This window comes from Zea mays, chromosome 1 (genome assembly GCF_902167145.1).
Source record: "Zea mays cultivar B73 chromosome 1, Zm-B73-REFERENCE-NAM-5.0, whole genome shotgun sequence".
Classification (NCBI taxonomy): domain Eukaryota; kingdom Viridiplantae; phylum Streptophyta; class Magnoliopsida; order Poales; family Poaceae; genus Zea; species Zea mays.
The window spans coordinates 289,978,775-289,994,818 of NC_050096.1; the positions used below are offsets into that span (position 1 = coordinate 289,978,775).

General features: G+C 41.6%; 1 protein-coding gene across 1 annotated transcript; it reads left to right on the forward strand.

Moving 5' to 3' along the window:
* Positions 1 to 13,455: 13,455 nt before the first annotated feature.
* On the forward strand, positions 13,456 to 14,989 carry LOC100282065 (mitochondrial import inner membrane translocase subunit TIM14). Its single transcript, NM_001154978.2, has 3 exons — positions 13,456 to 13,738; positions 14,308 to 14,486; positions 14,622 to 14,989. Exons 1-3 carry the CDS (start codon positions 13,676 to 13,678, stop codon positions 14,776 to 14,778), a joined length of 399 nt encoding a protein of 132 aa, NP_001148450.1. The 5' UTR covers positions 13,456 to 13,675; the 3' UTR covers positions 14,779 to 14,989.
* Positions 14,990 to 16,044: the final 1,055 nt, after the last annotated feature.

Below are 16,044 nucleotides of genomic sequence, written 5' to 3' on the forward strand. Positions count from 1 at the left end.
CCATACTCCGACCACTGTTTCGCGTCGTCCTACCATCTTGTTGACCACAAATCTATCTCCAGACCTCAAATGCCTTGACACCGCCATTGCTAGATAACCTCTTATGTCGAGGCACCGTCAGATATATACCTTCACGCTGCCGTCTCTAGTCTTCCATCGATAGCTCCGACCTCCCAAGACGTTGGGGAAGGATGTTGATACTGATTTATGTCGCCAGTTCAATTAAGAATAGAAAATTATTTTTTTGTTGACATGGATAAGTTTAAAAATTAGCAACCAATAAATAGAGAATTGTTAGAGCACAAACATTTTCTACTCATTAAAGTGTTTTAGCAACTTCTAGGGTGCTAATTTTTCATAACTATTGGAGATGTTCGGCCATTTTGGCATGGCTCTTTGGGTGGCTCCAGCTCATCTGAAGCCATACCAAATGGTCATAAAAAATGACTTCTCGTCGAGAGCCTTGCAAGAGTTGGAGTCGTTTCCTTGTTAGGAGCTAAAGCACATAATACTTGGCTTCTACCGGCTCCTCCTTCATTTTCCTCATACATCATTCGAAAGGAATACATAAGAAGTTGTCTTGCCAAACAAATTACAAAACGACTCTGACTACTCTAAAGAAGACAAGGAACCAAAGGAGCAAGAACCAGAACTATTTTCAGAGTTTGGAGCCCTGCCAAAGAGGGCCTAAACACACATGCTCAGCCAAGGCAAAGGCAAAGGCAATGAGCTTAACCTAAAGCTTATGTTCCTCTGATTCTTATCATGGTAATCGGAGCCTAAATAGGATTCCATCTACAACAAACAACCAAAAGCATGGCATCCTCATCAATAACCAATCTCGCCTCTACCTATCTTCATCCTCTGTCGCTAACAAGTTCGCATTACCAGAGGGATGATCTTTGCCTAGTGTTAAATTCTTTGCCGAGTGAAAATCCACGGGCATCAGGCAAAGAGTATATTTGTCAAATGTTATACTAGGCAAAGAAAGACACTCGGTAAAGAGGTGGTTTGCCTAGTGTTGGACACTAGACAAAGAAAAACACTCGTCAAAGAGGTGGTTTAGCTAGTGGTGAATATTAGACAAAGAAAAAACACTCGCTAGAGGAAAACCATCAAAAGAACGTCGGCCAGAAACCGACGTTCTTACTCTAATAAGCCGACATATTTAGGGTAAGTACGTCGGTATGCCGACGTACCAAATCTGACGAACTTAAACAATTAAGATTGTCGGTCCTCACGTACTTAAATTAAGTACGTCGGTCTGACTGAAACCGACGTACTTAAGTCATTAAGTATGTTAGTTGTAACTAGCCGATGTACTTAAAACCCGACTACATGGCAGATTGCGGGAGCTTCGTGGAGGAGCCACATGGCGTTAAGTATGTCGGTCGACTGACATACTTAAGGGCTTAAGTACGTCGACCAACACAATTGACGTTCTTAATTAGCCACCCGACCATCTTGCGGGCGTTGCCACGTGGCCGTAAGAACGTTGGTAAGCCGACGTTCTTAGTTGACATGGCCATAAGAACGTCGATATGCATACCGACGTTCTTAAATGTTTTTAAAAAATATAAATCATGTTATGGATCCTTCTCCGGATGGAAAGCCTCCAGAACATGGTTTATACTTTTAAAAACCTGAATCATCACATATATACATCACAAATCTACATGCATGTCCACATACAAGTCCACATGCATAAATCCACATACAAGTCCACTTACATAAGTCCACATGTCCAAACATCCAAACCACATACAAGTCCGATGGGCCCAAACATTTACCAAACATGCAAGTCCAAATATCTTCATTGAAGAGGTGACTCGTCGGGAGGCACACCGCTCGTGTCGAATACCTGGTCAATAGAGTTGGTATTGTCGTCCAAACATTTAGGAGATGATGCTTAATTTTTTTTCAAGAATTTATTAAGGATTTCACTCGTTTAGAGCATCTCTAACAAAGCGACTAAAAATATAACGTCTCAAAAACTAAGATACTACGTCATTTAAAGTGTTTAGGGCACTAAAAATAAATTGAGCTCCAATAGCTAAGCTGTAAATCATGTATTCTAGGAAATAGATTACATCATTAGAAAAGAAAATGTTGAGGTTGGTTGGTGTAGAAAACAAGAATATAGCACTAATCTGGGTTACAGTATATTCAGATTACTTCCTAGTCTGTCATATATTTTTTGTGCGAAACATGAGGACTTAATCTGGGTTATAGTATATTTTTGCTTGCGAAACAGTAAATCGTATAATGTTTGTCGCTGGGCGGATTTTGTTTGAAACATGGAGGTTCCAGATTCAGTGGAAACAAATGTCAGGTCTAATTTGCAGTATGGAATATTGGAGTGCTGGAAACAGTTTTCTGGTGTACAGCTTTAATTTGTTCACGATCGCACTCCCCGGCCGCTAGAACCGGGTCAAATTAAACAGAAACAGAACTTTATTTCAATCTATCAACCGATTACAGAGACCATACGTGGCAATGCTATCCCAACAATTTTAAACCAACAATTAACTGGATCCTAGATGGACGACCCAAACTCCTATCTGAAACTAATGGGGACTCTATAACAGACCAAACACTAGACTCCTCACGGTCCACGACTGGCTTGGCAGTGGGACAGCTGTGCAGGGCCAACTCCAACGCCATGTCGGCCGCCGCCGCCGCCCTCGCCAGCGCGCGGTCCAGCTCCTGCTGCGCGGCCTCCCGACGCCGCACCTCCTCGATCGCCAGCGCACGCTCCCAGTGCCGCAGTGTCAACAGGGCTTCCCCCGTCCGCGCGCAAGCACAGCGCTCCGCCGCCGGACCACCATGGGCCGCTGCGTGCAGGCACAGCTCGAACGCCTCCGCCGTGAGTTGCCGCAGCAGGTCATCCAGCACCCACAGCTCGAAATCCTCCCACAACGCCAGCCTCTCCGCCTGACGTTGGCTAGCAATTCTCCAGCGCTGGCTCTCGACGCCGCTCGTGGCTCTTGGCCAACCGTAGAGGAGGCTTGTCCCATTGACATGGGCCGCAACCTCATAGTCGTCGCCCTGATCTTCCTTGTCAGAATCAGTATCAACGTCGTCGTAGTCGTAGCCGCGAGCGCGACCGGCAAACTCCGGCTGTCGGGTTCCGTCGCTCGGCTCAGCGTTGTAGCCACAAGCCGCCGCAGTAGCAGCTTCTTCTTCGCCGTCGGAACCGTCGATGGCACGTTCCCTGGGCAACAGCATGCCAATCTCCGCCTCGTAGTCCATGTAGCCGTGCTCGCTCTCGTCCTCATAGTCGTCCATGTCGGCGCCGCATGCCCCTTCCTCGTCGTCGATGGTACGCTCCCTGGGCAACAGCATATCACAGATGTGGGAGGAGAGCCCCGGTGGCGTGGGTTGCGGCAGGGCCACGGGCGCCACCCGCGGCTGAGGCGCCGGCGCGTCGTCGATGGTACGCTCCCTGGGCAACAGCATATCAAAGATGTGGGAGGAGAGCCCCGGTGGCGTGGGCTGCGGCACGGCCGCGGGCGCCACCCGTGGCTGCGCCGGCGCGTCGTCGGCGTCGCTGACGACGACGCTGCAGCGATCGCCGCCTCTGCGGCGCCGCAGCACGATCGTGAATCCGCTGTCGTCGTCGGAGGAGGCGCTGTCTGTGTCGCTCCTGCCGCCGATGCCATCACCAAGAAAGATCCACTCGTCCTCCATGGCCGCCCCGCCTTTACTTGTCAACTCGACTGGTGATCGATCTATACGTTCGAGTTTGGGAAAGAGGGGGCCGGCCGGCGAGAGCTAGATCGATCGATCTCAAGGAGTTTGTACGTTAGGTTTCGTTGTGCGTACCTGCATGTATATATGGTAGGGTACGTCCGACCAAGTCCATCTCGAACTCTGCCAGGTGCCAGCACGACAGGTGGATCTGAGGTGGTTAGATCTATAAGGCTATCCGCAGCGGTTCTTTCTAAATTTTTCTCTCTATATCACTTTTTTACGTCACGTCATCAATATTTTACTCCCTATTTTTTCATCTCTCGCAGCGGTTCCCCTAAATACTCCTCATATACCCCACTACAACTATAAAATATCATTTTTTATACCTACTTTTCATCTACTATCAATTTTTCTTCTACTATTAATTTAAGGCGGGTACACAAGTACAGTAGATGGGGGGACTCGGATGCGCGCTGCAGCTGGGGGAGAGAGAAGAGGACCGTGACGTGGGAAGCGCCGTAGGGGGCCGTGCTGCGGGCTGCCGCGTGCGCATGTAGCCGCCATGCAAGGGGAGGGGGCGGGCGCGCGGCAACCGATGCGGGCAGTCTAAGGTAAGATATTTCATTATCTGAAAAAATGTAATCAATAAATCTCTACCTGTAGGATAAGTCTGTAACAAACTTTCATGCAGCCATCTCATATTACTTTTTGAAGATTAATGAGGAGGTTAATTAGCTAAGATAAGTTTGTTATAATCTGTTACTCATGATAAGCTTTGGCAAATATATAGTAGCAAGTATATAGGGGCGTCCCGCTAAATTTAGAGGTCATGCAGCTGGTCAAAATTGTAGCAAAAAATCAAGTAAAGTATGTATGCATGTATATATATATATAATATAATGACAACTAATTATTATATCTTTTACATAATCTTCATTCTGCAAAGCAAAATTCTTTAAATATTCTTTAAAATAGAATCTTTAATAATATTTCCATATTCAAAATATATACTATACTTAAAGCATCAGTTTCAACGGTCGCCCCGTGTCATCTTTTTACAAATAACCCCTCACAGCTATTTTAAATTAATTCGCTGTATGACTATAGATGGCCAAATGACGGTTCGCAGCTTGTTCGCTGCGGCTTGCTGCGGCTGCAATCCGGCTGCGGCTGCGGCTTCTACAGTATTTTTCTCTCTATGGATTGCAGCCGCAGCAATCCAAACAGCTGCAACAGTGTCGGCTTGTAGCCAGCCGAACACGCCCTCGGCACGTCACGATGTTCTTGGCTCTTGCAAATATTAGGTCGTTTTTGAGACCACATTGGCACAATGGACTCCATGGTGTTTGAGGTTACTGGATTGGATGGGGCAACAATGATTTGTCAAACTAACAGTAAAATAAAAGGTTATTTGTTGGTTTTAAATATTAGTGATTGCTACGACTACGTATAAAATGAGCTCAAAATTATGCACTATCTATCAACTATTGGTATCTCTAATTATTCTTTTTATTACTCTCTATTCAAATTGAACAACATTTGACTATAAAATTATTTATTGTGCAATACCAATTAAAAGGGAATGTAGCTCATCTGGTAGAGCGTTAAACAATGAATGATGATAAAGGCACGGGGTTCAACTCCTCGCATCTCCACTATTTTTTTAAATCCAATTTAAGAAACAAAATAAGAATGGCTACGAATTTTTTAAATAATAGATAAAGATCATTTGGTGCTACAGTAGTCCATACACAACAAAGTTACTTTTTCAACTTGTATCTCTAATTATTTTTTATTAAATTCTATTAAAATAGAACAAAATTAATTATAAAAACTTTATAGTGCTAAATTAAACACATTGGATGTAGCTTATCTGGTAGAGCGTTAATTTTTGCATGATAAAGGCACGAGTTAAACTCGTGTCATCTCCAAATTTTTTTATTAAAATTCAATTTTAGGAAAATAAGAATGGTGCCAAATTATTAAATATTGGATTTAGATCAAGTGGTGCGCTGCCAAACACAACAAAATTACTTTGTCCAACTATTGGTATACCTAATTATTCTTTTATTATTACTCTCTATTCAAATATAATACTATCAATTTTTCTTATACTATTAATTTAAGGCGGGTACACAAGTACAGTAGATGGGGGGACTCGGATGCGCGCTGCAGCTGGGGGAGAGAGAAGAGGACCGTGACGTGGGAAGCGCCGTAGGGGGCCGTGCTGCGGGCTGCCGCGTGCGCATGTAGCCGCCATGCAAGGGGAGGGGGCGGGCGCGCGGCAACCGATGCGGGCAGTCTAAGGTAAGATATTTCATTATCTGAAAAAATGTAATCAATAAATCTCTACCTGTAGGATAAGTCTGTAACAAACTTTCATGCAGCCATCTCATATTACTTTTTGAAGATTAATGAGGAGGTTAATTAGCTAAGATAAGTTTGTTATAATCTGTTACTCATGATAAGCTTTGGCAAATATATAGTAGCAAGTATATAGGGGCGTCCCGCTAAATTTAGAGGTCATGCAGCTGGTCAAAATTGTAGCAAAAAATCAAGTAAAGTATGTATGCATGTATATATATATATATAATATAATGACAACTAATTATTATATCTTTTACATAATCTTCATTCTGCAAAGCAAAATTCTTTAAATATTCTTTAAAATAGAATCTTTAATAATATTTCCATATTCAAAATATATACTATACTTAAAGCATCAGTTTCAACGGTCGCCCCGCGTCATCTTTTTACAAATAACCCCTCACAGCTATTTTAAATTAATTCGCTGTATGACTATAGATGGCCAAATGACGGTTCGACACGTCACGATGTTCTTGGCTCTTGCAAATATTAGGTCGTTTTTGAGACCACATTGGCACAATGGACTCCATGGTGTTTGAGGTTACTGGATTGGATGGGACAACAATGATTTGTCAAACTAACAGTAAAATAAAAGGTTATTTGTTGGTTTTAAATATTAGTGATTGCTACGACTACGTATAAAATGAGCTCGAAATTATGCACTATCTATCAACTATTGGTATCTCTAATTATTCTTTTTATTACTCTCTATTCAAATTGAACAACATTTGACTATAAAATTATTTATTGTGCAATACCAATTAAAAGGGAATGTAGCTCATCTGGTAGAGCGTTAAATAATGAATGATGATAAAGGCACGGGGTTCAACTCCTCGCATCTCCACTATTTTTTTAAATCCAATTTAAGAAACAAAATAAGAATGGCTACGAATTTTTAAATAATAGATAAAGATCATTTGGTGCTACAGTAGTCCATACACAACAAAGTTACTTTTTCAACTTGTATCTCTAATTATTTTTTATTAAATTCTATTAAAATAGAACAAAATTAATTATAAAAGCTTTATAGTGCTAAATTAAACACATCGGATGTAGCTTATCTGGTAGAGCGTTAATTTTTGCATGATAAAGGCACAAGTTAAACTCCTGTCATCTCCAAAATTTTTTATTAAAATTCAATTTTAGGAAAATAAGAATGGTGCCAAATTATTAAATATTGGATTTAGATCAAGTGGTGCGCTGCCAAACACAACAAAATTACTTTGTTCAACTATTGGTATACCTAATTATTCTTTTATTATTACTCTCTATTCAAATATAATAAAGTTTAACTCTAAAATAGTTTATTGTGGTAAATCACACAAAAGAGAATGTAACTCATCTGATAGAGCGGTAATCAATGAATGATGAAAATAGTTTACATGGGTATTGTTGTAAGCCGTCGCAACACACGGGCAAGGGGCAACCGACTAGTGAAACTTAATACAAGTGGTCTGTGCCAAAGTGATACCCGCAGGAGAATCTGTCTGCAGGTCATGAGTCCTACAATCATCTCCTGACTGACTTAATGGGATCAAATTAGGGTCAGTTTGAACATCAAATACAGTTGACACGTCATCCACAATACGATCATTGCCTTCATGGGACAGTCTACTACAACCCGCCGCACCACAACCTCCATGACTTGCAAGTTGGTCTTCATAGCCGAAGTAACATAATTCTCTCAGTCCAGTTGATAATCAATTGGGATGGGATGACATGTCTTATGACGTTTGGTGGATGACCAATGTTAAGCACTCTGTCAATCGCGTTGTCGTCATCTTTATGGTAACCTAGCTTTTGTTTAGCCTTTGTAAACAACTCACTCAAGGAAGGTCTATCAACGAATAGCACGAGCACAAGTCGCATGTCAATGAACTTAGCATTTCTATAGTGATCTTTCACATTGCCTCCATGATACATGCTCAAAAAATTGTCCATATATTTGAAACACAAATTAAACATTTAATGACCATTATGGATGGTTATTGCCTAAACACCACCCAATATTAACCACCACCCTAAACCCTAATAACTAAATACTAACCGACTAATAACTAATATTGAATTAGTTAAAATAATTAATTACTAAATAACTATTAATTAATAATGAATTACGAACAATAACTAAATACTATATAACCAGGATGCTACTGAGGACGGCAAGCAAGAAGTGCACGCTAAACATCGACCAGCATGCTAGTGACACAACCAACAAGAAGTGGCACGTTGACTGTGTCATTAGCTTATTGAAATTAACCAGATCGACGATATATTTTTTTAGTTTTTCTGTTATGTACTATTATTTCCATTTTTTCTATTTGTCGTTATTTATTTAAAAATAAACTAAGAGACAACAAATATTTAAGAACGAATGTAGTATTTGCTACTAGTAGCACAGAAAAGATAAACAGAACTCATACACATCTTTCGGCCAGACGTAAGAGAATAGAAAAAACCGTGTCGGTTTCCCGTTCCTCGCCATTGCTCGAGATGACTTTTCTGGTTGTTTTTTCTTAAAAAACTAGGTATATATCCGTGCGTTGCAACGGAGGGCACTTGTGCACGCGCAGGTCATTATTTAGTGATGCTATCAATCATCAACATAACAATCATAAATGTTGAAGTCTACCATTTTGAATAACCAAAATTTGGCTCAATGTCATTATTAATCGAAATAGGCATCTCCTAAGTTAATAATACATGATCGAAATGAATAAGAGGTTCCTATTAAAAACATTTATTGTTTAGATAAGAGATTCCTATTGAAGGAGATCATCCTTTAGAGTTTAGACCATCTCCAGCAGATCAGACTACACCCATACCCATATTCAAACTACACTCTATAAACAGTGCAATCTACAATATAAAACGATGCAAAACAGTGTTTTTAGTGATCATATAGGTGCAATGTACAATAGTTCACCCATATGGTCACAAAAACACCTTGTGCACTGTAGATTGTATTGTTTGTAGAGTGTAGTTTGAATATGAGTATGGATAAGCTGCTGGAGATGGTCTTATTATCTAGTATTATACAACATTCAGAGCACCCATGATATATAAATACGGACATAGCAAAACATACTCCCAGTACCAATTATACAGCGAGACACCACAATACATCTCGTGCACATCACAAATGTCAATGGTCGTCCAACTTAGAATAAATCAGTCCCAAGAAAAGCGCCGACATCGACTCCTGCGCACGCGTGTCACAACCTACACCATAATCTCCAGCCTCCATCGGTACAACTCCTGGTCCGGCATGAGCAGGGACACGAGGCTGATGTCGGCATCGTAACTAAACTCCACTTCCGCCGAGTCTAGCAGGCACCTCGCCGGCTCCCGTGAGCAGTAGACGACGAACATAGTTAGATGATCATGCAAAAGGAAAAGACCAACACTAAAAAACAAGTATGTGGTATCACTCATCTTTTCTTATCAACATTATCTACAATCCCATACACTTATAAGCATCATAATCAATTTTATCCCTTTGTAGGGTAATCAAAAGTAGCAAACCAGCTACCAATAAACAAGTGGACTACTTTTCACAGTCGCTTTGTTAGGATGCATGCAACAATCCTAAAAATCGATGTACTGCTTTTGGATGGATAGAACAACTGCGGAACCAGGATATTAGGCAAATGATAGATTGTAGAATGATCAATTCAAGCAAATAAAGGAAACAAAAACTTAATAAGTGAGGCAACGACCTATAACAAATGATTTTTTGTATGAGACACACATGATGAGTTTAATTTCTCTCATATGTTATAATAGTGCAATGTTTGTGTGTTGCAACGACATATAATCATATTCTCCCCTCGAGATCCACAACATAGTACACAATGTTGGGCCTTAGTAAGGGACACACCCTGGTGGGCGCGGCCACAGTGTCCCCACATCCATGATCGCGGCAACATCATGTCTCCTTGCTTTTATCCACAGCAGATATTGCCAATCGAGCGAAAGGGCCTCTAGCCTAGTGGTTAAAGGTTTCTGAGTAGCACCTCCAAGTTCCGGTTTGATTCCCCTCAGGGACAATTTTTAGGCTTGGTTAAAAAATCCCCTCGTTGTGCACCATCCGCTCTCTTGTTATGATGTCTTGTGCGCCCTCCGGTTGGGTCGTTATAGAGTGGACGATTGATGATGACCCGTTAGTGATGGGTGCCAGGGTTCGGGGATTTTCTCGACCGGGACCATTGTTTTGGTCTCTTCTTAATATAATACAGGGAGGGTGGTCATTCCCACCTCGGTCGAGTTTTTTCTTTTTGATATTGCTAATAGATGTTTCTGCACAAGAGTGTTTCACAAATAAGATGTCAGACACCAAGATGTTCATTTTCTAATCTATTCATGATGACCTTGAAATACAAGTGCAACATCATGTGTAATCTCTATATGTCTCTCCATGTGAGCATTTGTGTACAGGAAAGTGCAAACAGAGTACAAGCGGAACCAATAATGGACTAAAATGATAAATGAAAGTACAGTTCAGTGTAAAGCATGAATAACCAGATCTTCTCTACCGGTTCTCTCCTAATCCTAAAGATCTAGTGTCATAAGATAAAGAGCATGCTCAATCTCAACTCTCCAGGAAAACTTAACATTCCAAAAAAAATCATAAAGCATTGCTTTCAAGGTAAACTTAGCATGGCAGGTTCAGAACACATGTATAAACATAACTTGTGAAGTATAATTGACAATTGGAGACATATAGGTATGATCAAAGTTATGTGGCTATTCGAGCAAAGTTGTACACTATACTGACTATTGATTGAAATTTTCATCTCTAATGAAAATCACAGTTAACTTGATCTCTTTATTGTCAAAAGGCACAAAAAACCATTGCTTTTTAGTTTCTCAAAGTTCATCAAAGTAAGCAATCTAATAAACTTCTTGTTTCTATTTCTAAAGAAAACTAAATGACAATTCCAAGGTTAGGATCTCCAAATTGTTCTGCCACTAATATTATGTCAAGGAGATGTGGCCCAAAGAGTTATATAGCAGGGCAAAAGCGTTTTTTGTACAGGTTACAGAAACAAGCAAGAGAGTGCTAGAATCTCATTTTATGAATTAAAACATTTTAGAATTTCTTTTTACAAATGTAAAACATTTTTGGATTGTGACATGGCATAACTTTCTGGTTAGAATTTTATGAAGCTTTGGCTAGGAACTAATGCTCTGTCGGCCGGACTATGGATTAAGATTGATCCTTCCAAGAAATAAAAGGTTATGACTTACTCCATTTTAGGCAGCGGGTTCAGATTTGATCTCTTAGCGACAGTAAGGCCATGCTCGCTCTCTTCATTAAAACGATCCATGTTGGGGACAAATATGCCTGCAAAGATAAGAGCATCTCAACTTCAATTGAATTATCATAAAATACAAATCTATACAACAGGTAAGTTTGGACCTCCAAGAAAATGGTATGCTCACCCTATTATAGATCAGAGTCACAGACAAATTATTATAGTTTCTGGAACACTGTGCCTGAAACTGCAAAGTAAAGTAACTGACATTAAAGTAGTAATTGAACATGCCCTTATATCTATGATATTTCTCTATTGAATCAGTTTCCACAAATTGGCTTGACAATCTGGTACTAATAACATTGCGTTCAAAATTATTTACTACGGGCGGGCTTCTCTAAACTATCATTAATTAAATTTGTCACAGTTTCAACTTTCAATGTTTGCAGCAAAATTATCTATTTTCCATACAAAATCCTTAAGTAAGACTGAAAGATAGAAAAACGCCTGCAGTTGTCACAATTTTGTACCCAGCCAAAGCTGAACCATCTGGTCAAACTAAAAAAATCTACTGTGTTGTCCAAATCATCAAGAACAAATCACAAATTGTATTTTTCCATCATACATAGTAAGTAAGAAATCATAAAATATAAGACATACTCTCCCGTATCCACTGCGATGACAACTATGCTACAAACAAGGCTAGACACACCGTATCATACAAAGTCACAACAATCAAATGTGTGTTTGTCCCATCTCTACCAAGTGCCCAAAACCATGGTCACTGAAAAGCACGTTTCTGACATACACAAGCAAACAACACTAAAAGAACAGTGTCTGATCAAAGTCCCCAACAATTCCAGTAACTGTACACTTGAAACACACCTCTAATCAAATGTTGCAGGGTTCACATAACAATTCATGCCAAAGCCAAAACTTCAGATCAGAATTGATAGAATTCGCACATCCGATGGACCTAGAAAGCTAGTAAAGGACGCACCTTCGCCAAATTCCTGGTCAGCTTTTTGACCGTCGCCGCGAGCGAGTCCCTTTCCTTCGCCTGCACGCCAAAGGATGAGAGGCAAATAAGCCAATTACAGACCACAACTCTACGGGAACAATTCCGGCAAAGGAAGGTTCGGGCGGGGTGCTTACGTTCTCGTCGAGAGCGGCGGCCAGGCGCATGTCGGAGTCGGCGAGGCAGGCGCGGAGGTCGGCCTCGGCGCGGTCACGGTCGGCGAGGTCACGGCGGAGGCGCGCAGTGTCGGCCTCGAGGCGGGAGACGCGGGAGGCGATGGCCATGGAGGTGATCTGCGCGCCACGTCCAGCTGCTCGTACGGGTCGGTGGGGATCACGGCCAGGATCTCGTCAGGAAGGTGGAAGTCGACGCCCGACGTGGCCGTGGCCCCCGCCTCGTTCCTCGCCCGACGTGGACGCCTACACTCCGCTCTTAAGTAGTAGAGATATAAAAAACTCGAAAAAGTATGACAAAAACTATGTATTTTTAAGGAATATTTTATGTCCCATATTTAATTATTATATATATTAGTTGGCATTTTTTGGGTAAAAGCAATAAATTTCATCGAGAAAATATGGTTTTTTAAACCGAAACTCGTTTTTTTAAAACTTCTCCAGAAAAACGAATTTTACCGAAAAACACAAAAAAAAACAGCCGGGAACACATGGTTTCTCGGCCGGAAACACAAATTCTCGGTGAATCCATGAAGACTGTTTTTTAATTTGAATTTCTAATCGGTCGAGAAATTCAAAATCCATTCAGTTTTCCATTTTTTTGTGGTTAGTGAGGAATTAAATTAAAATGGTTTGGTTAACCGGCACGTCTCTCACACTTTCCAACAGATCATGCGTATTGTTATATAAAAAATATTTTACATTGTATACTATATTATTTATAGAACGAAATTAAGGTAACAATTACTATCAGCGATAGAAAATAGGATTGATAAGCTGCTGCCTGCTGGCGACTGCCCTTAAACCTCAGCTGGGCCGTGCCGACCCGTAGGCAGAAATCGACCCAGCCCATGTTCTCCGGAACCATCGAGAGTCCCCCAGTTGGTCTTGGAATCCTACTTGGGCCAGCTTCTTCTCTCCTCTATTCCCTTTCTTCTTCTTCGCCAAGAAGACCGACGACCCCAACTTCCAGCCGGTATAGACCCGTGACCGCCTTCCTCTCCACTCCTCTTTCTTGCCGCGCAAGAACGAGCGCCGGTTTTATCTACCGCGGCCGCCGCCTGCAGGCCAGTCCGTTCACGTTCCTGCTTTTCCCCTGTCCTGCGGTTTTGGCCTTTTTGCCCCCGGCTTCCTGGCGGCAACGAAACAACCAGTCGGTTCGGTCGATGCTTCGCGAGTTGGAATTGGACGCCGGCCGACCCGCTGCTCAATCCGTCGAGTTCGACATGGTACTTGCTAGCTCTCCTTGCCTGCGCCCTTCTCGTTCCTATACGCTTCGGATTTTACCGGACTGCTCTGTTCTACGCGATCCGAGGCAGGAAACCGGCGTGTTGGATTGGATTGCACTTGCGCATGCTCTTCCCGGTAGATGATCTGACTGTATCTCTCTGCTTCCTTGGTCCCCTCGCAGATTGTAGTCGTTCCTTGACTCACGATAGCCATGAGCCAATGATAGATTGTGTTTTTTTTGTGTGTGGTTTGTTGGATATAGTTAATGGGACCATTATAAGCATGGGATCTTACTTGCTGTTTGGCTCCAATGATACTTACTATAACCTGGACCCGGAATAATTCACGCACACAATTTCTCAACTGCATGAAGATACACGCACACAATTTGCTCAACTGTATTAAGATATTGTTCCTAGTGTCTGAAAGTTGTACATTAGTAGCAGGGTGTCTGAAAGTTGTACACTCTGGGAAGGCAGGGCTGAACAATTGCAGTTTAAGCGTTAGGGGCTTGATACTCTAATTTCTTCGCAGGAGTCTGACACTGCATGCCTTTGTTAATCGACAGGCTACTCCCTTGGTTGCTGGGTTGTCAGTGGCTGCCGCTGCATTAAGCGGAAGATACATGATTAGAGCATGGCAAGCCTTCCGGACCCAGGCGGCAATGCCGCGGGTGCGCCGCTTCTACCCTGGTGGATTCCAGGGGGAAATGAATCGAAGGGAAGCTGCATTGATCCTCGGCGTCAGGTGATCATTTTATTCAATACCTGTGCTTGTCAACCAAGTTGATTTCTAGTGATCCCTGTGAGAAAAGGGAAGAGAACTACCACAGTGTGTTATTTGTTGTCGCTGATTTTGTACAATCTTTCCTGCTTGTTTCAGAGAACGTGCTACAGTGGACAAGATCAAGGAGGCTCACAGGAGGGTCATGGTAGCTAACCACCCTGATGCTGGTGGCAGCCATTACGTCGCTTCCAAGATCAACGAGGCAAAGGACATGCTGATGGGAAAAGGGAAGTCCGGGTCTTCGATCTTTTAGCTGACACAAAGCTCATTCTGCTGTGGCGTGATCAGGCTGTAGCTTTTTCAAGGGACTGACAGTTGCACGTTTCAAATTTCTTAACAATGCTCTGCTGCTTGTACCATATATCATAAAGGATACAGATACAGATACAGAATTGAATCAACTTATTATCTGGGTCTTAAGTTATTGTTTGGCCTGATTGGAAATAGTAACCATGTATATCTCAGAGCCCCCAATTCTTGTCTCGATGTCTTTACACCTTTGCTTCTTGGACTGGACCTCTCTGATGCATAGTTCTAGCAACTGGATGGCAGATCATGATTAATTGGTAACTAATAATTATTCAGTTCGTCTAGGGGGGAAATTATGGATGAAGTTTCATAGAATACTGTGTCAACTGCTCTAGGTTCTGGATGATCGTTATGTTCGTTAAAGAATTAGTCATTCTTCCATAATAGATAAACATTGGCAGACACTGTTCATTCGTTCTGGTGTCGAAGCTTCCACTTCTGCTGTCGAAAATTGCAGGAAGTCAGCAACCAGTACTGTCAAAGGTCAACCTTTGATAAACTTTTTTTTATCTAACTGAAATTACAAATTAGCAGGCGAACCTTATTACGAGATACCTTTTGGAACAATATATCTTGTAGAAATATGAACAAAGTTCCATCGGTTCTTTTTCTTTGTGAAGTCTCTGTATCCTTTCATATTAGTTCCACACACGAGAATTGTCAGTTTCTTTTCATCTCGGTTCCCCTTCCACACATGACAATTGTCAGTGAGTACCAGAAGTACTCCATCTTGGTGTCAGATTGTTTTAATAGCACTGTTTATCTTGGTGTCAGATTGTACATTATGTTTCCCCTCTTAATGAAAGGTAGAGCTCCTGCCATTGCGTTAAAAAAAATAGAGTGATATCAAGTGTGTCGATTAAAAATTCTTTGCTAAATCCTTCTAGTATGAGCTTGCACAAATCATTACATTACTAGTATAGTGCCCGTGCGTTGCTACGGCATGTCAATTATTTGATAAAATGTTAGTTCACAACGATTACAATGTTTTGTGACAATATGTTAGGGTGAAAACAGACAATTTACATTGACAATACTTTCTTAAACATGGAGTTGGATAGGTAGAGGGAGACTGGTATTGTAGCCAAGAAGCAAGAAAATAAGAAAAGAGAGGCAAAAGTAGCCACCTACTGTTGGTCCCCCAACAAATACAAGCGTGAAGTATGGAGAAGTCGTTGAATGTAACATAAAGAGCAGAACAAAAACATGC